General features: G+C 39.9%; 2 protein-coding genes across 6 annotated transcripts in view; one reads left to right on the top strand and one right to left on the bottom strand.

The window, feature by feature from the left end:
* The window catches only part of TMEM87A (transmembrane protein 87A), a 63,587-nt gene extending 48,679 nt beyond the window's left edge, over nucleotides 1-14,908 (bottom strand). Inside the window, exons 1-6 of one of the 3 annotated variants that reach the window (XM_027775795.1) lie at nucleotides 14,659-14,908; nucleotides 13,333-13,393; nucleotides 11,216-11,301; nucleotides 6,495-6,608; nucleotides 3,322-3,372; nucleotides 3,191-3,235 (exon numbers count right to left, since the gene is read on the bottom strand). In XM_027775795.1, coding sequence (XP_027631596.1) covers nucleotides 3,191-3,235; nucleotides 3,322-3,372; nucleotides 6,495-6,608; nucleotides 11,216-11,301; nucleotides 13,333-13,393; nucleotides 14,659-14,811 — 510 coding nt within the window. In that variant the 5' untranslated portion in view covers nucleotides 14,812-14,908. The remainder of the gene's footprint in view (nucleotides 1-3,190; nucleotides 3,236-3,321; nucleotides 3,373-6,494; nucleotides 6,609-11,215; nucleotides 11,302-13,332; nucleotides 13,394-14,658) is intronic. The other 2 variants (XM_006158648.3, XM_006158649.3) reach the window with 2 other exon arrangements.
* Nucleotides 14,909-15,022: 114 nt separating this feature from the next.
* Nucleotides 15,023-24,017, top strand: part of GANC (glucosidase alpha, neutral C) — a 95,523-nt gene continuing 86,528 nt past the window's right edge. The window contains exons 1-3 of one of the 3 annotated variants that reach the window (XM_014591658.2): nucleotides 15,023-15,875; nucleotides 17,780-17,842; nucleotides 20,003-20,111. In XM_014591658.2, the coding sequence (XP_014447144.1) occupies nucleotides 15,847-15,875; nucleotides 17,780-17,842; nucleotides 20,003-20,111 (201 nt within the window). In that variant the 5' untranslated portion in view covers nucleotides 15,023-15,846. The remainder of the gene's footprint in view (nucleotides 15,876-17,779; nucleotides 17,843-20,002; nucleotides 20,112-24,017) is intronic. The other 2 variants (XM_014591657.2, XM_006158650.3) reach the window with 2 other exon arrangements.

The raw sequence follows: 24,017 nt of genomic DNA, 5'->3' as shown, positions 1-24,017 counted from the left end.
AGACTTGCTTTCTCACTTTCTTTCTCTCTCTCTCTCTCATTCTGTCCCTCTCTGATCAAATTAAAATAAAAAATAAATAAAGTTAAATAAAAAAAATTTTCTAAAAAAAACCTTCAACTGACATAGATTTTTAAAATCAGAAAAAAATTAAAACATATAATATAGCTACAATAGTCAACAGTTTAAAATTGGAAAATAATGAAACACATAAATGTCCAAAAATAGAGACTCTGTTAACAAACTGCAACAAACTTACACAATAACGTACTATGCAACCATTACTTAATCATGCAACATACCATTTACTGAACAGGGAAGATGTCCATGTTATATTGCTAAGCTAAAAAAAAGCTGCCATATGATACATACTATAAGATTCTCTTGTTAAAGTAAATTACAGATAAATTACACATAGACAAAAGACTAGAAATTACATTTATACTATATCAGTATGTGGTAATATTATGAATTATTTTATTTTCATTTATATACTATTTTCTAAATCTTTTATAGTGAATATATGCATACTAATAACAAGAAAGAAAACCAATGGATATCTTTTATTTTTTAAAAAGAAAAGCAACGAAGATGATCATGACTAATATTTTCAGATTAAAATTCTCTACAGGGCATGGTGGTGTAGTGGTTAAGACAGCTGGGTCTTACAAGCAACTGTGTGGTTTGAGTCCCGGACCCAGTAGCTTGATAAACATGTCAGCTGCATGCACACGTGTGCCCAAAATCCAAAAATGGGGAAAAGTGGAAGAGACAGGATTGCGGCATGACCATCCCCCATGGTGGGGGGTGCCTTCTCACTTTCCCTCTCTCTCTGGTGAGCACACATACCCTCTGGCAAAAATTTTTAAAATTCTCTTATACCGGGGCCAGCAGATGGCATAGGGGTTATGTCACTGTACACCCACATTGCCTACCGCAGATGAGTCCCAGACCTGGCAGTTTGGAATTCATGCCGGGCGTGTGTGCGTGTGTGCCTAAGATCCTGGAGGAGAACGGAAGAGAGGGGATTACAGTGTGTCATCCCTCCTGGGGGAGTGATTTCTCACTTTCCCTCTCACTGGCTCTGTCTCTCTCTGGCAAGCACATACACCCTAAAGCAAAAACCTCTACCAGAAAGAAAATAATTTGTACAAGTAAAAGCAAGGTGAAAAAAGCAGGGATAGTTTCGGAACAGCAAAATGAGAAATCTATAAAAATGCAGTCATCCATAAAAGCAAAAAGATCACTGGCAAAAACTATTAAAACCCACTTTTTTAAAACTTGAAAAATTAAAGACTTAACAGTAATCAAAAAAATGTTTCTTAAAAAAAAAAAAAACAAACCCAGTTGAATCACAGTTAAAAGAAAATGCAAGCTTGTAATGTTTTCATTCACCATAATTCCACTTCCCTCTCCCGACCCCCTTGAAACCAAAGCCCTTGAAACATGACAGCTTTGAAATATCACAGCTCAGCAGTCAGAGAAAAGTACAACAGGTTTGAAGGTCCACCAAAGACCCATCACCTGAGTTATTGGCAGATGGCTAAAAAGCTCCAATATCAAGGCCTGTCTTCCTCTGACTTGTCTGAGATCACTCAGTATAAAAAACTCTGTACTCAGGGCACTTGTCAGAAGCACTGAGCAGCAATTGTTAAAGATTACAGCTGCCTGATGTGAAGTAACCAGCTGGGAGCTACCAAGAGGCTGAAAAAATCCAAAAGAGAAAAACTGGAGAGTGAGATGTCCATAGGGGCTTTGAAAGTTCCAAAATATTCCTGGAAACCTACAGGTCACATGTATGTGCAAAACTGTGTGCACACGCCCAGAAGTGTGCACGGGCCCTGGTAAGAGCAGCAAAAGCCCTGATCATTCACCTCTGGCTTGTCTTAAGGCTCTGCGTAAGTAAATGTTAGAACTGTAAATTGTGAAAGAAGTTAGACACAAGGCCATGTACAGTATGATTCCATTTAAAGAAAATGTCTAGAATAGGCAAATCCAAACGGACAGAAAGATTAGTGATTGCCAGAGGCTTGGTAAGGAAGGAATAGGGAGTAGCTGATTATAGGTATGGGGTTATGTTTCAGAGTGATGAGGAGTTCTGAAATTAGATAACAGTTGTTGCACAACTTGTGAATGTACTAAAAACCACTAAATTGTATGTTTTAAATGGATAAATGCTGTCACAGGTATCACAATACAGTCATTATAAAATTTTAAAAATTTAATCAGCTTTTTAAAAATCATGACTTACTTCTACAACTTTTTTTTTTTTTTGAGAGAGATTTTTGCTATTAGGGCACACGTGCTTGCTGGAGACACAGAGAAAGACAGAGACAGAAAGCAAGAAATCACCCCCAAGATGGGATGGCCACAACGCAATGCCTTCTCCTTCCTCCTCCCAGGATCTTGGGTACACACGCACACGTGCGTGCTGTGAATTTCAAGCCACCAGGTGGGGAACTCGAACTGTGGTCAGCCATGCGGGAGTCCAGCGACATAACTGCTATGCTATCTGCTGGCCTCCTTTCCTCAACATTTTTAACAGGCAAAGTTTTGAGGAATTAGTATAAAATAGAAAGTGAAAAAAGCATGCAAACAATGTGCATTTTTGAAGATATAAGGCATATTTATTAGTTTGTTTTTACCATATTTGCATTTTCCAAAATCTCTTTCAATTGTATTATATCACAGGTAATTTTAGATGAAGTTTAAGGTTCTTTTATCTTTAGTTTCTTATTGTTTACCATATTTATTGGGAGGACAGTTACAAACGCAATACAGATTTATTGTAAAAAGTACACTAAGTACAGAAAATACAAACAAGAAAATAAAACCACAACTATCCAAAAGGCTATTATTAATATTTTGGTGTATAGCTTATGGCCTTAAATTTCCTTTTAAATGTTTGCGTGCTGAGAGAACAATAAAAAATACATAAACAGAGGGCAAGCAAGTGGCGTGATGGTTAAGGGTGCTGGACTCTCACATGGCCAACCAAGGTTCGAGTCCCAGACCTGGCAGCTTGCTTGCTTTCTCACTTTCCCTCTCTCTCCATCTCTCTCTCTCTCCCTCTCCCTCTCCCTCTCTGATCAAAATAAATAAATAAAGTTAAATAATTCTCTAAAAAAAAAAATACATGAACAGAAGAAAACTAAAATATGTTTCAATGTCCTAAGTTCCCAAATACACTTACAGTTTTGTCTCCAGTAAAGGTGAGATTTGTTCCATTCTCCCTAGCCTTTAAACATTAAGAAAGAAAAAGAAAAACAAAGTTACTTCAAAATTTTTACTTTACTCTCATAAATACATAAGGAAAACAATTACCTCCTGCTTTTCTCCTAAAAGAGGCAATCGATGCACATCCCCAGAAAAGCTCTATGGAAAAAAAAGATAAAACTAAGAATAAAGATACAAAAATAGTAAAAGTGAAGCTCAAAATACACAGAAATGATTAAAGTAAACATAATACTATTACAATAAATATAACACTGTAGTATCACCAGGCAAAAGATTTCCAGTTAACAACAACTATAACTCTGCTTACAACTAAAAACAGTACCAAAGCAAAATGGCCACTTGACCTTTCTATAATAATAACAAACATATGAGAATGACAAAACTTTAGATACAACATATGCTCAAGCTAGAGGACCTTAGAAAATTCCTTTTTCATTCTACAGAAGAAGGAAATGAAGCTTAAAGCTTTAAAACTTTACATACAGAAACAGGATTTGAGGGACCAGCAGTTAGTGTAATGGCTATGTCGCTGGACTCCCATGTAGTTGACCGTGGTTTGAGTCTCGGATCCGGTGGCTCAAATTCACGCTGGGCGTGTGTCCATGCATGCCCAAGATCCCAAGAGGAAAATGGAGGAGAAGGGACTGCGGCATGGCCATCCCCCTGGGGGGGGGGGTGATTTCTTACTTTCTGTCTCTGTCTCTCTCTTTCTGGCGAGCACACGCGTCCTATAGCGAAAACCTCTCAAAAAAAAAAAAAAGAAAGAAAAGAAAAGAAAAGAAAAAAAAGAAATGGGATTTGAACCTAAGACCCCTGAATGACGGATCTTCACTGTTTCTTTCACCAGCCCACACTCCATAGCTGTAAAAAAAAAAAACTACGCTAATGACAAGTCTTACCAGTTTTGAGCAGATGAAGCATTCTCTTTCTTGTATAATTAGACTGGTTCAAATGTTATCTTAGACAGGAGAGGAAACCTGACTAACAGGACATGCCAAGACTCTGGCAAAATCATAGCGGACCTAAAAGTAGTGAACCTGGGGTAACAGGATTCAACAGATAGTTCTCCAAAATCAAATCTAAGACCAACCAATCCTTCTAGTCTGGGAGATAAACATGAAAAACCATCCAAGCTACTCAGTAAGTTACTCAACACTGGACTGCTTCTAGCTTTTTTCTCACCATTTTTCCACCATTTTAAAGCTATTTTCTTTTATTATCAAGGCAATAATACTGGCATCCAGGCCAGGATTCAAACCATGCCAGCTTCCTTAAGTTCTAGGAGATGAGGTAGGCCCTCTAAGGTAATTCTTTTTTTTTTTTTAAGAGGTTTTTCTTCTAGGGCGCGTGCGCTCGCCAGACAGAGACAGAGAGACAGAAAGCGAGAAATCACCCCCCAGGGGTATGGCCATGCCGCAATCCCTTCTCCTCTTGGGATCTTGGGCACACACGCACATGCGCCTGGCGTGAGTTTAAGCCACTGGGTCCGGGACGCAAACCGTGGTCGACTACGTGGGAGTCTAGCGACATAGCCATTACGCTAACTGCTGGTCCCTCTAAGGTAATTCTTAAACGGAGTAAGAACAGGGACCAGCAGATGACATAATGGTAACATTGTTGGACTCCCACATAGTCGACTGTAATTGAGTTCTAAACTTGCAGGCTTAAAACTACACTGGGCGTTGGGACCAGCAGTTAGCGTAATGGCTATGTCGCTGGACTCCCACATAGTCGACCACGGTTTGCGTCCCGGACCCAGTGGCTTAAACTCATGCCAGGCGCATGTGTGTGTGTGCCCAAGATCCCAAGAGGAGAAGGGATTGCGGCATGGCCATACCCCTGGGGGGTGATTTCTCACTTTCTGTCTCTCTGTCTCTGTCTGGTGAGCGCACGTGCCCTATAGTAAAAACCTCTTAAAAAAAAAAAAAACTACACTGGACGTGCATGTGCATACCCAAAATCCAGAGATGTGAATGGAGGAAAAGGATCTGCTGCATAGCCAACCCCCCAGGAGGTGATTTCATGCTTTCTGTCTCTCTCTTCAGCTAGCACACACACCCTATAGCAAAATAACCTCTCAAAAAGAAAAGAAAAGGGGTAAGAACAAGGGAAAGGATATAGTTAAGGAAACGATTTCTAATTTTTTTTTTTTTTTGAGAAAGCGATTTTTACTATAGGGCATGTGCACTCACCAGACAGAGAAAGATGGAGAGATAGAAAGCAAGAAATCACTCCCTCCTGCCCCCCAAGGGGAGGGATGGCCACGTCACAATCCCTTCTCCTCTATTCTCCTCTCAGGATCTTCGGTGCATATGCACACGTGCCCAGTGTGAGGTTTAACCAACCAGGTCCAGGACTCAAACTGTGGTCAACTACGTGGGAGTACAGCCATCTGCTGGTCCCAATACCTATAAATATTTTCTTTCAGGGCTGGCAGGTGGCATGGTGGTTAAGGGCATCGGATTCCCACATGGCTGACCAGGATTCAAAACTCAGGCCTGGCAGCTTGCATTCTCGCTTTCCCTCTCCCTCTCTCTCTGATCAAATTAAATAATAATAATAAAAATAAATAAAGTTAAATACAGTAATTCTTTAAAAAATAATTTTTTTTTCTTCCAAAAACCTGGCATTAGTGCCAGTGTCTGGGATAAATAAAGTTCTGGAGACAGGTATCAGTGATGGCTATATAACAATCTGAATGCCGTTAACGCCACTGATACACATTTTAAAATGACTAAAATTTGTATTTTATTGTACGTATATCTTACCATAATTTTTTTTAAAGAAATTGGAAGGATTGTTGCCCTATTTTTTTTTTTTTTTGGAGGTTTTTGCTATAGGGCGCATGTGTTCACCAGGAAGACAGAGAGAGACAGAGAGATAGAAAGTTAGAAATCCCCCCCCCAGGGGGGATGGCCACGCCACAATCCCTTCTCCTCCATTCTCCTCTCGGGATCTTGGGCACGCACGCACATGCGCCCAGCATGAGTTTAAGCCACCGGGTCTGTGAACCGGGACTACATGGGAGTTCGACTACATGGGAGTTCAGCGACATAGCCATTACGCTAACTGCTGGTCCTGACTGTTACTTTTTATACACAAAAGAAAGCACACCTTTTCTCTGATGAGAATGTAAATGGCTATGTATACATCTATTAGAAGAAGAAGAAACAACTGGGAAGTGGAACATGGATATAAAAAAATACAGATATTACATTTTATACCTCTTCTATTTGCCTCTAACAACTTTCAAAGATTACCTGTGTTTTAAAAAGTTCACTACAGTTTTGAAACAATTTTGATGATGTTTGATATTTCCCAGACAAGCCTCTTTTTTCTTTAAGACTGTCCAAATATGGCTCTATTTCTTCTGCCTGGAAAAAAAAAAAAAGAGGATATAAAGTATTTAATTTTCACAAATAAGACACTTGGAAGACGAGAAATAGATCACACGCAGTACAAATAAGATTTTGGGTTTGCTATTTTATTTATTTATTTAATTTATTTTTTGGAGAGGTTTTTGCTATAGGGCACGTGTGCTCACCAGAAACAGAGAGAGACAGAGAAACAGAAAGCGAGAAATCACCCCCCTGGGGCGGATGGCCATGTCGCAATCCTTCTCCTCCATACTCTTCTTGGGATCTTGGGCACGCACGCACACGGGGCCGGTGTGAATTTAAGCCACCGGGTCTGGGACTAGAACTGCAGTCGACTACATGGGAGTCCAGCAACATAGCCATTACGCCAACTGCTGGTCCCATGGGTTTGCTATTTTAAAAATTAACAGCATTGGCGGGCCATCAGATGGCATAGCAGTTATGTCCTTGGATTCCCACATAGCGACCATGGTTTGAGTCTCAGACCCGGTGGCTTGAAAATTATACCAGCCATGTGTGCATGTGTGACCATGATCCTGGTAGGAGAATGGAGAGAGTATTGCAGCATGGCCATTCCCCTGGGCAGTGATTTCTCATTTTCCTTCTTACTGTCTTTGTCTCTGCCTCTCTCTGGCAAGCACAAATGCCTCAAGGTAAACATCTCTAAAAGTAAATAAGTAACAGCACTGGGGCATTGTGGTTTGGGGGCACTAATTTCCCACATGACTAAGTGCAATTCAAATGCCAGACCTGGCTTTCTCACTTTCCCTTTCTCTTTCTCTGTATCTCTCTGGTTGAATTAAAGCATAACAATAACAAATAAAAAAATAAATAATTCTAAAAATAAAATTAAAAAGTTAACAGCAGTAAATAAGGATTCTATATGCCCCCAAAATCTAACATTATCTGACTCTAAAGTATAGACGTTCTAGTCTTTGGTTTACAAAAGGTAGTTCCTCTAACAGTTCTAGGAGAGCAGCTGCCAGAGTCCAAAGGGTTGACACATGAACATATGTTATGTGACCAAATTAACATCAACAAAAAGGTATACTTGGGCTCACAAACTAAGAGCACAAAACTGTTATAACCATTCATAGACCACTGCTAATAATCTCAAAAACTGATCGTTTCTGAGGCTTCCCCTATCATTGTGATTTCTCTTCCATACCCATGTCTCTGATCCTGCCCTCTCTTTTTCTAAGCTCCTGTCTCCATCCGCTTATCATCACCATATTTTTTTTAGGTTATTTATTTATTTACTTCATGAGAGAGACAGAGGCAGAGGGACAGCTTCCCCAATAGGGTCTTCACAATACAATCTACCCTCAGTCTCAAGTGGCCTGGAACATAGACACACATATGCAACTGGTGTGCTCAGGAAGGTCCCAGGATATGAACCCAGGACCTTCCCCATTCAGGTCCAGTTGTGTTACCACTGTGTCACCACCTGGTCCAATCATCTCCATATTTTTATCCTATAATAATCAAAAATAAACTTTACATTTTCTATGTAAGAAATTTTTGCTATAGGGCGTGTGCACTTGCCAGAGTCAGAGAACAACAGAGAGACAGAAAGTGAGAAATCACCCTTCAGGGGGATGACCACGCCTCAATCCCTTCATTCTCCTCTCAGGATTTTGTGCAAACACACACACACCCAGTGTTAGTTTTAAACCGCTGAGTCTGAAACTTAAACTGCAGTCAACTACATGGGAGTCCAGTGAAGTAACCATTACACCATCTATTGGTCCCAAATTTCACATTCTTAACTTACACTATGTATGAAGATAGAATTTGCAAAGCTCTGGATCAGTTTGTCCCAAGTTTCAAATATGAATATTCTACTGTAAACTGATTTAGTGATCAATTAAAACAAAATAATCAATACTATTTCAAACCATATTCTGGAGACATTATAACCACTTGCTAAATTCTTCATTCTTTACACTATGTATGAAGATAGAATTTGCAAAGCTCTGGATCAGTTTGTCCCAAGTTTCAAATATGAATATTCTACTGTAAACTGATTTAGTGATCAATTAAAACAAAATGATCAATACTATTTCAAACCATATTCTGGAGACATTATAACCACTTGCTAAATTCTTCATTCTTTACTTTTTCCAGTTAAATCAATACTATCCAGGGACCAGCAGATGGTGTAAAGGTTATGTCGCTGGACTCCCACATGGCCAACCATAGTTCAAGTCTTGGACCTGGAAGCTTGAAATTCACTCCAGGCATGTGTGCATGCATGGCGAAGGTCCCGTGAGAAGAATAGAGGAGAAAGGATTGCAGCGTGGCCATCTACCATTGAGGAGAGGGGAATTTCTCGCTTCCTGTCTCTGTCTCTTTGTTTGTCTCTGGTGAGTGCATGCCCCCTAGAGCAAAAATCTCTCTTAAAAATAAATAAATAAATACTATCCAATGTGGGACCAGCAGAAGGCATAATGGTTACATCACTAGACTCCCACAGTTGACCATGGTTCAAGTCCCACTCGGCAGCTTCAAACTCATGCTAGGCACCTATGCGTCATGCATGCTCAAAATCCTGAGAAGAGAAGGGATTACAGCATGGGGTCATCCTCCCAAGTGGGAGGTGTGATTTCTCACTTTCTGTCTCTCTGGTGAGCACACACACCCAACAGGAAAAATCTCTTTAAAAAAAAGAAAAAGGCAAAAAGCATTCACCAACAATTCAAAAAAAGATAATGTAAAATCTTTTTTTTTTAATTTTAAGAACTATTTTAATTTTTTAATTATATTAATATTATTTTCTTCAATTTGATCAGAAGGAGATAGAGAAAGGGAAAGTGAGAAAGCAAGCCACTAGGTTAGGAACTTTACCAAGGCCATGTGGGAGTCCAGCACCTCAACCACCATACCACCTGCCAACTCCAATCTTTTTATAATTAATTAATTGATTTTAGTTTGCTATAAGGCATTTGAGTAGCCATACCACAGTTCCCTCTCCTCCATTCTCTCAGGATTTTTGGTCATGCACACATACATGCCCAGTGTATTTCTTAGGTCACTGGGTCCAGGACTCAAACCACATGGTCAGCCATGGTGAGTTCGTTCTCCTCTCCCTCTGTCTCTCTCTAACAAGTGCATGTGTCCTCTAACTGGAAAGAAAAAAAAAAAAGGAAAAAATAGAAACTTCAAGATAGGAAAATATTGGGGAAAAAAAAGAAAAGTGAAATGATGCAAAGTGCAAAGAGAAGTGGTATGGAAACAAAATAGAAATAGCCTGAAAAATCTACCTTGAAGCAATGTATTCTCAGTGCTCAACTATTGTGTGCCACAGCTATTTTCAAAAGCATGGTCTATGAACCCTTTCACAAGGTCTAAGACATCAAAACTGCTCTCATAATAATGGGATGCTATCTGCCTTGCACTGAAAGTAAAAAGGCAATAATGGGTAAAACTGTCACTCCCTTATCAGGAACCAAGGCAGTGGAACTTAACTAACCAGTAGTCATACTCGTCACAGTCACAATCTCGCAGTTTAAAAATAAGGTTAATCCACCATGGCATGGTGATTGAGGTATGGATCCCACATGGTCGACCGCATGGTTAAGTCTTGGACCTGGGAGCTTAAAAAATATGAGTGCAGGGCCAGCAGTTGGCGTAATAGCTATGTTGCTGGACTCCCATGTAGTAGACCGCAATTCGAGTCTCAGACTGGTGGCTTAAACTCATGTCTGGCACATGTGTGTGTGTGCTCAAGATCCCGAGAGGAGAATGGAGGAGAAGGGATTGCAGAGTGGCCATCCTCCCGGGGGGTGATTTCTCACTTTCTGTCTCTCTGTCTTTCTGGAGAGCACACGCACTCTACAGCAAAAACCTCTCAAAAAAAATTAAATAAACAACAACAATAACAAAAAAACATAAGTGCTGCATGCCCAAAATTGAAAAAGGAGACATGGAAGAGAAGGGGGGTTGCATGTGCTCTTCAGCAAAATTTTCAAAAAAGCCAGTTTTATGTAAGAATGTTCTTGGTGAAACAGTAAAATTTATTAATGTTATTAAATCTTAATCTTTACTTGTTGAGTTTTGGTATAAAATCAAAGAAAATCTGAAAAGACCATTAAAATACCATTCCCTTTTCCAACTACATAGCATATGATGTCAGATTGTCTACATATTCTTGATCCAAAATAATGGAGTGCAACAGACTGAGTAACAAAAGAGATATTAAAAACCCAGCTATCTTCTGTTAGATCAGATATTAGACTCACAAAAATGCAAAACAATGCTACTCTTCCAAAAGTTGTTTTGGAAAATAGTTATATTGCAATTTCAAAAAAGTTATTACCATGTAGTAGGTTTATTATTGCTACTTTAAAATAAATTAATGCTTGCATATTTCCTCAGTTTTAATTTCTATAGAGTAATCCAGAGAGATAAGGGTTTTTTGCAGTCCACATAATTAGTGAGAACCTAAAAGCTTGAGAACAGCAGAAACAGTAGATCTGCCAACTGGGAAGCATGAATTCTAGTTTCAGCTTCTCCACGGTTATAAGATACTCCTTCCTCTATTAAGAGGTTGGGACCAGGTAATCTAAAAATCTAAGAAAAGTCTGTAATCCAATGTTCCTTACCTTGAAGTTGTAGATTTCATTGTAACAATCAGCACTTTTCAGAAACCAGGTAATATTCAAAGATACATCACAAGATTCTCCATCAACTATAAAAGAAGTCTTTATGAAATTATTCCCAAACAAAACATTTACCCTGTTAAACTACATCCTATTTATTTTTTATCTTAAACTGACATATCCTCTCTCCAAACATAAGGCAATGGAATAATATATGGAAAAAGAACTCTCCAAATGAAGGAGAATAGAAGGTGAGAAGCAGGGGCTGGGGCAGGGGAGGACATTTAACACACACAAGAATGGAAAGTTATCTGTTTAGGATAATGTGTTTGATAATATATTTGACATGCAATGCATGTATGCTTTGAAAATCATATTGTATGCTGTAAAGAGGTACAATGATTAAACATTAAAAATAAAAGTACTATTACCTATGAAAAGAAGTAGCAATTAAATCGTTTTTAACCTTCTAAAACTGTGGGTGTCACTTATATGCCTTAAAATCTCAATTTCTAGGAGCCAGAAGGTGGCAAAGACAACACCCTATAAGGTTGACCCACTGAGAAGATTCCAAGTTCGTGTCTGTGGACCTCCCTGAATATTCAGGAGTACACATGCCCATCATACAGGACTGGAAAAAACTGCAGTGAATCATGGCCTGAAGACCCTGTCAAGGATGCTATCTTCTCTGTTTCTCTCTTGCTCATGGAAAAAAAACTTAAAAAAAATAAACATGCAGCTCAGGGACCAGCAGGTGACATGGTGGTTAAGGTGCTAGACTTAACTTAAGGTGCTAGCCCACCACGGTTCAAGTCTTGGACCTATTGGCTTGAAAATCATGCTGAGTGTCTGTCTGGGTGTGCATGCCCAAAATCCAGGATTAGGGATCTAAGTGTGGCAATCCCCCCTGAGGGATGATTTCTCACCTTCCCTCTCACTGTCACTGTCTCTCTTTTTCTCAAGCGAGCATACACACTCTATGGCAAAAACCTTTAAAAAACAAAGAGTACAGCTTGTTTAACTTTGCAAAACACCATTAGATCAAAATATAGGTGAGGAAAATATAGTATATAATAAAATTGGGATAGAATAGCAAACAGAATGCCAGGCTATTCCAAGACAAAATCTTGCTATTCCTATAGCTACTTTTACTTAGTAAATCAATCTCATAATCTAATAAGTTAGATTTAAATCAAATTTAAGTCATCAGTTAGGAGATTGTATATTCCTAAAAGTTGTGTATTTTTCAAAGTTGTATCTGCTTCTTTTACACCTAACAGAATGTAAATTCAAGGAGGAAAAGGAATTTTTTCATCCTTTCCTAGGGTTCTAAAAGAACACATCAGTATTTAACAACCACTTACTAAACAAAAGAATAAAAATTATCCAACTATGAATTAAAATTTTATAATAAGAGATATGCATAGAAGCACATATTGGTGACCTGAGTTTTAATCCTTGAGCTCAAAAGATAATTTATTCTCTAAAATAAAGCCAGTTTCAGAACTAAGAGGAAGCTTTTCTTTAATACACAATGGGATGTTTTAGATTCAGATACAGTGGTGTTCCCACTAGACAAACCGGTTTTGTTCTACATAATCCCTATTTCCTGATGCTACGTTTGAGTTTCCTCTTCAAAGTAGTAAAATACTCCTTTTGTAAATAAAAGATCTACTGCATATATTTGTTCAGATGCAATGGTCTGAGGAATATAGATGGTATTTTCAGGTTAACAGCTAAGGAGCACAGGAGAGTAAAATCAGTGCTATCTCTACGACTCAGAACGGGTTAAAACACCATGCAGGGAATTAACCAACATAATCAAATGTAATTTAATTGAGGTCTGATAGAATAGATGAGGAGAGTTTAAAAAAAAAATCTATGCAATTAAGACATCAGTTGACTTGGGGCAAAAAATATTTTGAAATTCATGCATGATTCTCTTTATAATAAGTATTTTCATTAACTTTTTGAAGTCTCCTGGTATAATACCTAGACTAGTAAATTTCAGAATGTAAAAATGTGTTGTGAATAAACTATTAGAGAGAGAAAATAGTTCATGTAAAAATTTACCTTTAACTTTTAGGAATTCAAAAACTTAACAAAATTCATGAACTCACATTTCAGTATGATAGTGGTATTTCTGAAGAGGATCTTTCCAAAACTAAAATAATTTTTCCCCTGCAAATGTAAAGGAAAGATAATTGGTACCAGATCACTTCAATTCCCAAGGCAGACTTTAACTACCTAAATTTGGAAAAGGTTCAAATTAGTTTTCTTATCCAAAATAAGACATTAACTTCCATCCTTTTTGTAAATCTTGATCATAACTAAAATTCAGGACGTACAGAGACAAGATTTCCCCCACAAAGTCATAAAGCCAGGACTCAAAAAGAAAGCTGCTAGAAATCCCAACTCAACTTAAATCTTTATGGGATATAACTCTTAATAATTTTATTCCCTCACTAATCACTGCCCCCAAAAAAGCTGGTTTTAAAAAATGAACTGTGAGCAGACAGCCAAAGCTTACTTTTAAATCTAAAGAGAATGTTAATCATTTTAGCAAGAAGTAAAAACCTAAAATCGAGAAGTTAAAGATCTTCACCAAATTTTTTAGAAGTCATAATACTTGATATATAGAACCAAGAATAAGATCTGGGCATTACAATCAGCCCACTGAGCAGAAGGAAAAAGGCCAACTTGGTTTTAAAAGCACTCCAGCTTTTCAGCATTTCCCACCTGTATCTGTTTTTTGTCTGATCAGGGAACACACCTCTTACTCAAATGAAGTTGTGAAAGGGGAGAGAAGTTAGAAAAGATCAACCCATCTAAATAGTTAAATGTGCAAAAGAGGATCCTCACCACATTAAATTTCCAAGGCTATTTCTCCTATTTTAGCCACTCTCATGTTAGAATACGTTTTTAAAAATCTCTATGCTTCCTAATCACACAGCAAAGCTTAGAATAACTATTTCAAAGTTTAAATGAGATCAAATCACCTAAGTAGAATTACCCAGAAATAAACGAAGTCCAGAAAAAAAAAATTAAAGACATAAAGACTTTTATTTACAAAGTTTTCATCGCACCCAGGGAGACTGGATTCTGTGAACCTTAAATTGAAAGGCTAACAATCCAACTCTTCTGTACATCAAGTTCACATCGCTCTCAAGTTAGGCACTGAAAAAGTTGTTACTTTCCCGTTGAGAATCCGCCCCACCTCTCTCCCGCTGCCGAAGTGGTCCAGACACTCCCGCTAGGCTACCCACAGAAGTGCGCGGCTTTCCGCCCTAGGGAGGTGGGTCCCAGTTGGCCCGCGACCCAGAGGCACAGGACAACCCTACGCCTCTGAAAGCGACTCGCAGCGGAACCTTCATGGACCCCATGGGCCGCCGTAGCCCCACCCCCTTGCTCCTCCGAGTTGAGTCTCTGCTGAAGTGAACACTCACCGACGGTATCGGAATGTGCCATTTGGATCGGTCGGCAGCGGACACAGGTGCAGGTCCTGCACTGAACAGTGACAGTGGGGAAGGCTGAGCCCCCAGAAGGAGAAGAACAGGCAACCCCTGAAGCCACGCAGCCGGCGCCATCTTCACAGACATGGAGTGCCTACCTAAAGCATTTCGCCTTCTTCCGGTTCGTCCCGCCCTCTTCCGGCTCCGCTTCGGGGGGCGGGATTATCCGGGTCCCGGAAAGCTCGCGGGGTTTGTTTGACAAGTCAGCTGCCCCTCCCTGGGTCAGTCGTCACGGCCCGTGGAGGTTTTTGACCTAGTGCGCAGGCGTCCTTCTGTCATTACCTGGTCCGCTCCGTAGGGTGCTCGCCCCACGCCGCCCCGGCCTCCGTCTTCTCCCTAGCCCTTAAAGGGTTTGGGGGCCAGCGGGCACCCCACGCAGCGTTTGGCTCTCGCTCTCTCCCCAGTCCCTCATCCCTTCTAAGTCAAAAGTCCGACGCCGGGGCCAGAAGTCTAGGAAAACCGCAAGTCTGGCCGCGGGCTTGGCGTCTAGTAATGAGTTCTCGGGTTTGAGAGGTGTTTAAACCAAGCCTGGAATTTGGCGGTAGTGGAGCAGATGCTATTCCTAGTTTGAATAGTGTAATCGGTAACCTTCAAAGGCTCCTTCTTGCCCTGAGAAGTACGATGCTGTCATAAAGTTTGACCTGAGGCATGAGCCTCTAGCAAAGGTCCGGCCGGCACTCAAAACTACAAACCAGGAGGGAGCGGATCAGTTTTGAATATCCGTGACTGCCACGGACTGCAGATGCTTCGCCCCACTCAGCGAAGCTGGCTCGGCACTTCCTGGTTTTTATCCCCTAGCGCTCCTTGAGTACACACACCCCCTCCACTGCGGAGACCGTTTTGGTTCTTAATTAAGGCACGTTCCTCATCAGCCACCCATAATCAAGAAAAAATTAACAAATCTCGGTAGAAACTCTAGTTTGGGCCTGAACAACCCTGGGAGCAAGAGTCAAGATTTGGCACTCTTTAAGGACCTGGAGGAGACTCCATTTCCTAGAGACTTGCAGGTGGCGAAGTGCTGGTGTAATTTGAAAAGTCGCCCAATCCCAGTCTGCATTTTTAAAAGAATCGCCTGGGGTTTTAACCTGAGAGTTGGAAGCCAGTGGGAGTAAGAGACAAGCCATGGAAGCCGCTGAGAAAGAGGAAATCAGGTAAAGGCCCAGTGCTTTCGCAGGGGTGGACACTAGGGCCCCATGGTAGCAGAGAATGGTACCTGAAAGGACCAGAAAACAATATTCTGGCTTTGAAGGTTTACTTGATACTTTGATTGAGTTTATCATTTGAATGTTTGGTATTTGTGCACTTAATTTTTATCATTTCTCTCCATTGAGCAGGGAGTTAATTGAAAATAAAACTTAATCCCTCATAAAATACCTTCAGAATGGGTAGGTAACAGTGGAAAAGTTGCTGTCAGAACTATACTACATGAATTTCAAGCAGGTTACTTTCCAAGTTCATTTTGTATCCACCTCATCCTATTGTTACAAAATTTATTCTTCAAAGCTGACAAAAGGAGATAGAAAGTTTCTCTAATCTTTGCACACTTGATTAAAAGAAACAGTGACAAAGACAGAGTTCAATGTCAAAAAGTTTTTTTTTAGCCTGGCCAAGTATATCTGTATTTCAAAATTTGTGTTCAGTCATCACTTCCTACAAATCATGAACATGCTAGCTACAAATGTAGTCAACGAAATCTCTGCATGAAAGCTAATGTGTTTTGTTTTTCTTATAACCTATGGTCCTTTTAGTCAGATGGAGGGTAATACATATATATATATATATATATATATATATATATATACATATACACACACACACACACTTTTCTGGAAACTTGGTTTTAAAAAACAGTGACTCTGGCACTGGCAGGTGGCGTTGTGGTTGAGGTGCTGGACTCCCATGTGGCTGACTGTGGTTTGCGTCCCAAACCTGGTGGCTTGCTCTCTCGCTTGCACTCTCTCTCTTTCTCTCTCTCTCTCTCTCGATGGTCATGCCGCAATCCCTTCTCCTCCAATCTCCTATTGGGATCTTGGGCATGCACGTACACACGCCCGGCGTGGGTTTTAAGCCACCGGGTCTGGAACATGAACCACGGTCGACCACATGGGAGTCCACCGACATAGCCATTACACTAACTGCTGGTCCCAATTCTTTTTTAAAAAGTGGCCACCTAGATTATCAGCCTCATCTTTAAAAGCAAAAGATTTTTCTTCTACATCTATTTCTGTTCTTACCCTAGCTACCTGCACCTCTACTGTAGCATTTGTTCACTTGTATTGTGATTGCTGGTTAGGCTCTTGCAGAAAGCCTAGACATAGTCCTTCATATCTTCCTTAGAGCCTGGCACAGAATGAGAATATTTTGAAAATATTTTGTTGAATGAATAGATGGGTGGGTTTTATTGGTTTTGTGTGTGTGTGTGTGTGTGTGTGTGTGTATGTTTGCTTTGAGTGGGGGTTTGCTTGTTTTCTCCATCAACTTTTATAGTTGTAGTCAGAGCCATCATTTATTATTTTTTAAATAATTTATTTTTTAAGGTTTTTGCCATAGGTCAGGTACATTTGCCAGAGAGGAGAGGGAAAGTGAGAAATCACCCCCAAGAGAGGATGACCATGCTGCAATCCCTTCTTCGGTCTCCTGGGATTTGGGGCATGCATGCACACATACCCTGTGTGAGTTTCAAGCCACTGGATTCAACCGTGATCAGCCACGTGAGAGTCCAGTGTTGTAACCACCATGCCACTTGCTGGCCCCCATCAATTATTCTTTTAAAAGAATCCTTCTTCATAAGTGACAGGGATCTTTTTCCTTGCTGTCAGAGTAATCCCAGAACTTAGTTTATTTTGTTGTTGTTGTTTCCATGGGATGTTTACAAAGGATATTGTTTTGCAACACATGTGCTATTATGTTATATTTTGGCCATGACACAAATTTACATTTTAGAATAGACTCCAAAGGTTTATTTTATTTTGTATGTTCATACTATAGTTAGAGAAAGTACAGAAATTGATAAACCCTGTATAAAATAAGTTTCTTAAAACATATTTTTATTTAGTGTTGAAGATGAAGCTGTGGATAGAAACATTTTCAGAGACTGCAGCAAGATTGCTTTCTACAGGTAAAGGAAATAAATATATTACCTTCATCAAAACATTTCTGACACTGTTTTAAAATTGATGCTTATTTCTAGGGGCTGGCAGGTGGTGTGGTGGTTAAGGGCACTGGACTCCTACATGGCCAGCTGTGGTTCAAGTCCCAGACCTGGTGGCTTGCTTTCTCACTTTCCCTCTCTCTCTTTCTTGCTCTCACTCTGTCCCTCTCTGGTCAAATGAAAATAAGTAAATAAATAAATAGATAGATAGATAAAGTTCAAATAAAATAATTCTTTTTAAAAAATGATGCTTATTTCTAAGGAATGCATAAATTGGGGAATTTAATGATTAAGGAATTTTTCACCTTTTTACTTTAACTTTATAAACTTAATATTATAATATTTTAACTTACTTTATAAACTTAATACTATAATACTTGAACGTTTCAGTAAATGGATATTTTATTTTTAAAGCCAACATGTTTTTAAATTTTATATCTGAATAGATAATACTTTTACATGGTTCAAAAATAATATAAAATGGTATGTATTAGAAAGCATTGCTCCCACCCCATCCTTTTCCATCCTATTTCCCATTTTGTCTCTATAAGTAACCAGATCTATTCATTTCTTCTTTATCCTTTCAGTATTTTTTTTTGGTAAATAGATATATTCTTTTTTATCACCCCCTTTCTTACACCAAATAGATTTTCTCTATACTCTATTGTATACCACTTTCTGTCTGCACTTTACAGTTTTTATTCTGAAGAGCAATGCTTATGAGTACATGGAAATTGTCCTTTCATTTTATAGCTGCATAGTGTTCTATACATGTGCTATAATTATTTGTATATCTTCTATTTCTTGATTCTTGGTTTGTTTTTAATATTTTACTATACTTGCACTACCATAATGAAGATATATGGATGTGTGTGTGTGTCATTTCCTACACACGCAGGTTTATTTGTAGGATAGATTTCCAAGAAGCAATTACTGGGTCAAAGAGTAAATGCATTTGAAATATGTTAACCATTACTAGATTTCCCTCCATAGGGATCATACCATTTTGTACTCCTGGCACCACTGTATAAGAGTGTCTGATTCCCAAGAGCCTCAAAAAAATGTCTTTTACAGTATTTTAAAATCTTCATTTTGGAGGATATCTAACTTTAGATAAATGAAATTATCAAAAAAATTGTATCAAACATTGTAATTTTCTAGTTTATTCAATCTCCATTTTAGAGGCAATAAAGCATAAATTTTTAATTCTAAAAGGGTACCTAGAAAGAAATCTGTTGTGAATGCCTGGTCACCTATTTTTAAAATAATTATTTAATTTTATTTATTTTTTTTTTTTTATTTTTTAATTTAACCATAGACAGAGACACAGAGAGAAGGAAAGTGGGAAATCAAGCCACCAGGCCCAGGACTCGAACCATGGTTAGCCATGTGGGAGTGTCCAGTGCCTTAACCACCATGCCACCTGCTGGTCCCACCTGGTCACCTATTAAACCACTATGTTATACTGGATTTGCAGGAGAATTTATTGAATTACTATTAAAGTGTCCATTTCACAGGAAGAGAAGTTGCAAGCTCATAAATTTCATTTATGAAAATTGCCCCACCTTCTCTATAAAGGAGGCAAGATGTCATCCTTGAACAGTGCTTTGTTAACTAATTTTATTAGTATTTTTATTAGTACTAGTTTTATTAGCACTTTAATAATACAGTATTTAAAAATAATAATATAGTATTCTGGGACCAGCAGTTAGCGTAATGGCTATGTCGCTGGACTCCCACGTAGTCGACTGCGGTTCGAGTCCCGGACCCGGTGGCTTAAACTCACGCCGGGCGCGTGTGCGTGCGTGCCCAAGATCCCGAGAGGAGAATGGAGGAGAAGGGATTGTGGCGTGGCCATCCCCCCTGGGGGGTGATTTCCTGCTTTCTGTCTCTTTGTCTCTGTCTGTCTGGCAAGCGCACGCGCCCTATAGCAAAAATCTCTCCGAAAAAAAAATAATAATATAGTATTCTTATTAATACTTTATTAGAGTATTAATGCTGTTTGTGCCTATTTCACCTAATACCATAGTGAAATTTAACAACTTTAATAACCGCATGATAAGATAGCCTATTGTGTGCTGGTGGTTACAAACAATTCTCAAGCATCTGTATCCTTCATAACTGCAGGCGACAGAAACAGCTGCTCTCCAAGAATTCCACCTATCGGGCATTACTAGACTCGGTCACAATAGGAAAAGACAGCACCCAGTTCCAAATCACCAATGAAGCAAGAAAGGTGAGACAAAATATTGCCTATGGAGAATCTTGTTTCTCTCTTTCTTTGGATTGAATGAAGTAAATTTCCACGAAAGGAAATTAGTACTATATGCTTCAAAATGATCTTTGTTAGAAAAGGAATGTTATCTTGTTTGCATCTGCACTAATACCACGTTAATAGTAATATGAGTCCCAAACATGCAGATCGCATGTGTATCAGATGTTTTCCTAAATGTTTTACAAATGTTGTTCCTTTTAAATAGTCCTCATAATACACCCAAGAGGTACATTGTATTATCCCCAATTTTCAGATGAAAATAAAGTCTACAAAGTCATTTGCCCAAAATCAAATAGGTAGTGACTAGAATTTTCTCCTGCATCTGTCTGACCCCATCAAGCATCTATGTGCTTTCTAGCACAAGTACGTAACAGAATTGTGCACATGCAGCCTGAGCAAGGTACAGGTTAAGTGAATGTCCATACCTCAGAATGTCCGGGGACAGGACAGGCAACATAGATTGAAAACCTAACTTATGTGTGTTCTGTTTCCCGAGCTGCTTCACTAGCAGGACTCCATAGTTATTACATACTGAAAGGATTAGAGCAGTATTTCTTAAGTATTTTTTCTTACCTGTCAAATCATCACACTGCTTCAGGTGGGCCAGTCATAAAGAAAGTGATATGGGCTGTGCTAGAACTGTGACTATGCACAAGTACCTGAAGCCCTCCACCTGACCCTCACTTCCCAACCTTCCCCCATTCTCTAAAGGCATCTCAATTTTCTTCAACCAACTAATCTGATTTAACTGGCAATTTATAAAGCTGACACAGTTAAGGCCATGTGACCTGGGTCTCCTAACAGCTTGGATTACAGCTCTACCAACACACTAACAATCCCAGTTCTGGGAAGCTGACCTTTACTGCAAAGCTGGGTGAAATCTTGTGACTACATAGCTCCTGTCCTGTAGTGCTGTACTAAGGAAACTTACCAGAGAAGGCAGAACAAAAACTGCTCCACAGGGCCGACAAGCGGCATGGCAGCTAATGGTGCTGGACTCCCACATGGCTGACCACGGTTTAAGTCCCAGACCTAGCTGCTCATTTCTCACTTTCTGTCTCTCTTTGTCCCTCTCTCTCTGGTCAAATTAAAATAAATAAATAAATAAATTATTTTTTTAAATGCTCCACAACATCAGGGGATTCTTAAAACAACTGTTTGTACATGTGAGAGTAAGAGAGAGAATGGGAGGAGCACCCTCCATAGGACATAGTCATGCCATAATCCATTCCTCCAGTCCTCCAGCCCATCAGATCCTGGGCTTTTGCACACCTACCTGGCATGTTTCGGGCCAGCCATATGGGGATTCAAACTGTTTCTTTTGAACAACGCATTACTGCTGTGCCATAAGGCCAGCCCTGCAAGGGCTCCCAAGTTTATTCAGACAGAAGGAATGATTTCACAGAAAGAATACTGCCTTCGTTATGAAGTATTAGAGATTTTAGCCATTTCATAGTTGTGGAATTCTCTACCATAACTTTCTGGCTCAAATTCAAAGTATTGGCTGAGGTTTTTTGGGTCTGAATTCGGAAATGGGGAGGGGGTCACCACCTTCCTGGCTCCCAGCCACTTTCTTTAGAGGCAGGGAGAGAAGGACACCATCCCTTTCAAGGACGCACATAAGAACTCCAAAGGAACTAACAGATCTTCTTCAGACCTTTGCAACTCCTACAAGTTCCTCTTCTCTCTGTCCAGTGGACATGAACCCCAGCTCAAAGCTTCTGAAAGACATACCCGAGTAGGTATCTTGGTGTGCTCGCCCCGCTGAAAGGCGCCGCAACAGCTCCCGCATTCTTGAGTCCAGTCTACAGGGGACCCCTCAGTTATCTGTATCTGTAACTGTGGCTGTGATAGTATCTGCCACATAGAGTCATGGGAGGAGTATGTAGATTTCTCTCCCTAAATGGACTGGGCACATAGCCTGCTTATTATGGTCATTATAGTTAACAGGGTTCTCATGAGTGTTTAATAACGATAGCAAAAGTTCAGTTGAGAAGAGCTGAATCCTTGCTATGGAAGGGAATACATGTATGGGTAAGTAGGTCTGGAGCTCACATCTTATCCATCTCCAGCAGGATATTAGATAAGAACGCCGAGGCCCACAACATGCTGGGTTTAGGTTCTAGTGAATGGAACTGTCATGCCATTCTGATGACTCACCAAAGAAAGTTGAACAAGAAATAAAGGATGAAACAAAAATAAAATGGAAAAATACAGAGAAAGAGGTGAATAGGGGTGGGGTGGGGGAAGAATACCTTCTAAAGTTGTTTAAGGCATCACTCACTTGTCCCCATACCATTGTTCACTAAGGTGAATATAATTTATATTGAAGAATTTATTCTAGACTCTTCTACAATACAGTCTCCTCCCATGAAACTGTTTTTTTAAAAAAAGTATTGGGACCAGCAGTTAGCGTAATGGCTATGTCGCTGGACTCCCATGTAGTCGACCGCGGTTCGAGTCCTGGACCCGGTGGCTTGAACTCACGCCAGGCGCATGTGCATGTGTGCCCAAGATCCCGAGAGGAGAATGGAGGAGAAGGGATTGCGACATGGCCATCCCCCCTGGGGAGTGATTTCTCACTTTCTGTCTCTTTGTTTCTCTCTGTCTGTCTAGCGAGCACATGCGCCCTATAGCAAAAAGTCTCCAAAAAAAAAAAAAGTATGGGCTGGAATTATATTAACATTTTAGTGTTCTTTCTCCCTTGTCCCCAACTTGTACTTAAAGACAGTTTTGTTGACAGAACATTTAGTTGAACAGATGGGACAGTTAGCCTTTCTCCAAAACCTGTTGCTGAGTCTTTTTTTTTTTTTTAATTTGCCAGAGGCTATGTGCATTAGCCAGAGACAGACAGCAGAGAAAGAAAGCACCCAATGAGGCATGATCACATTGCTTTCCCTTCTCCTCCATTTCTCCAGCTTGTCAGGATTTGGGGCATGCAAACATGCCCAGCACTTTTTTCAAGCCACTGGGGCTAAGATTCAAACTGTCTGGTCAGCAATGTGGGATCCAGGCCCCAACAGGCCACAGGTCTGTCCCTATTCCCTATTGCTAATACTTTTTTTTTTTTTTTTTGAGAGGTTTTTGCTATAGGGCATGTGCTCGTCAGAAAGACAGAGAGAAACAGAGAGACAGAAAGTGAGAATCACCTCTCTGGGGGGATGGCCACACCACAATCTCTTCTCCTCTAGTCTCCTTTCGGGATCTTGGGCATACACGCACACATGCCTGGTGTGAGTTTGAGCCACTGGGTCCAGAACTCGAACTGTAGTCGACTTCATGGGAGTCCAGCGATGTAGCCATTATGCCAACTGTTGGTCCCCCTCTATTGCTAATTCTTATACCACCCATTTTTCTGGAAAAATGTGCCTCCTTGTTTGACTTTTGGATACTTTTGAGTTCTCAGCTCTTAGTGCCTCTGGAGTTATAGGCCTTCTAGTCCTGATCCAGGTTTCCTAGACTATGTAATTTCCTTTCTAGAGAGTTACCCACCATTTACATGTGTTCTGATAGCCCAGTACACAGCCAAACCCCACTATTCAGGGTTATCAGAAGCAGTGGGCTCCAGGAAACGCAGAGTCTACTGGGAGACTTTCAGAAGCCTCTATGCCTACTACCAGGAGACTTCCTGACTTTGTTTTTCCTCTTATTTGCTCATTTTCCTTCCTTTCTCCATTGTGCCTAACCCCAGAAGGTTGTAATTATCTATGGTCAAGGCAAGAATCTTTGTCCACCATGGACAGACCGGGATATTGAGTATTATACAAGTCATTGTCATGAAGACACACGCTGAGGCAAAGTAAATGAGGCAAAATTACCCAGTATCAGTGGTACACCAAAACGAAAATTCTCAATATAGCTTGATAT

Source organism: Tupaia chinensis, unplaced genomic scaffold (assembly GCF_000334495.1).
Source record: "Tupaia chinensis unplaced genomic scaffold, TupChi_1.0 Scaffold000605_1, whole genome shotgun sequence".
Classification (NCBI taxonomy): domain Eukaryota; kingdom Metazoa; phylum Chordata; class Mammalia; order Scandentia; family Tupaiidae; genus Tupaia; species Tupaia belangeri.
Note: the sequence above shows the minus strand (reverse complement) of the source record. Positions and strands in the feature narration are given on the sequence as shown.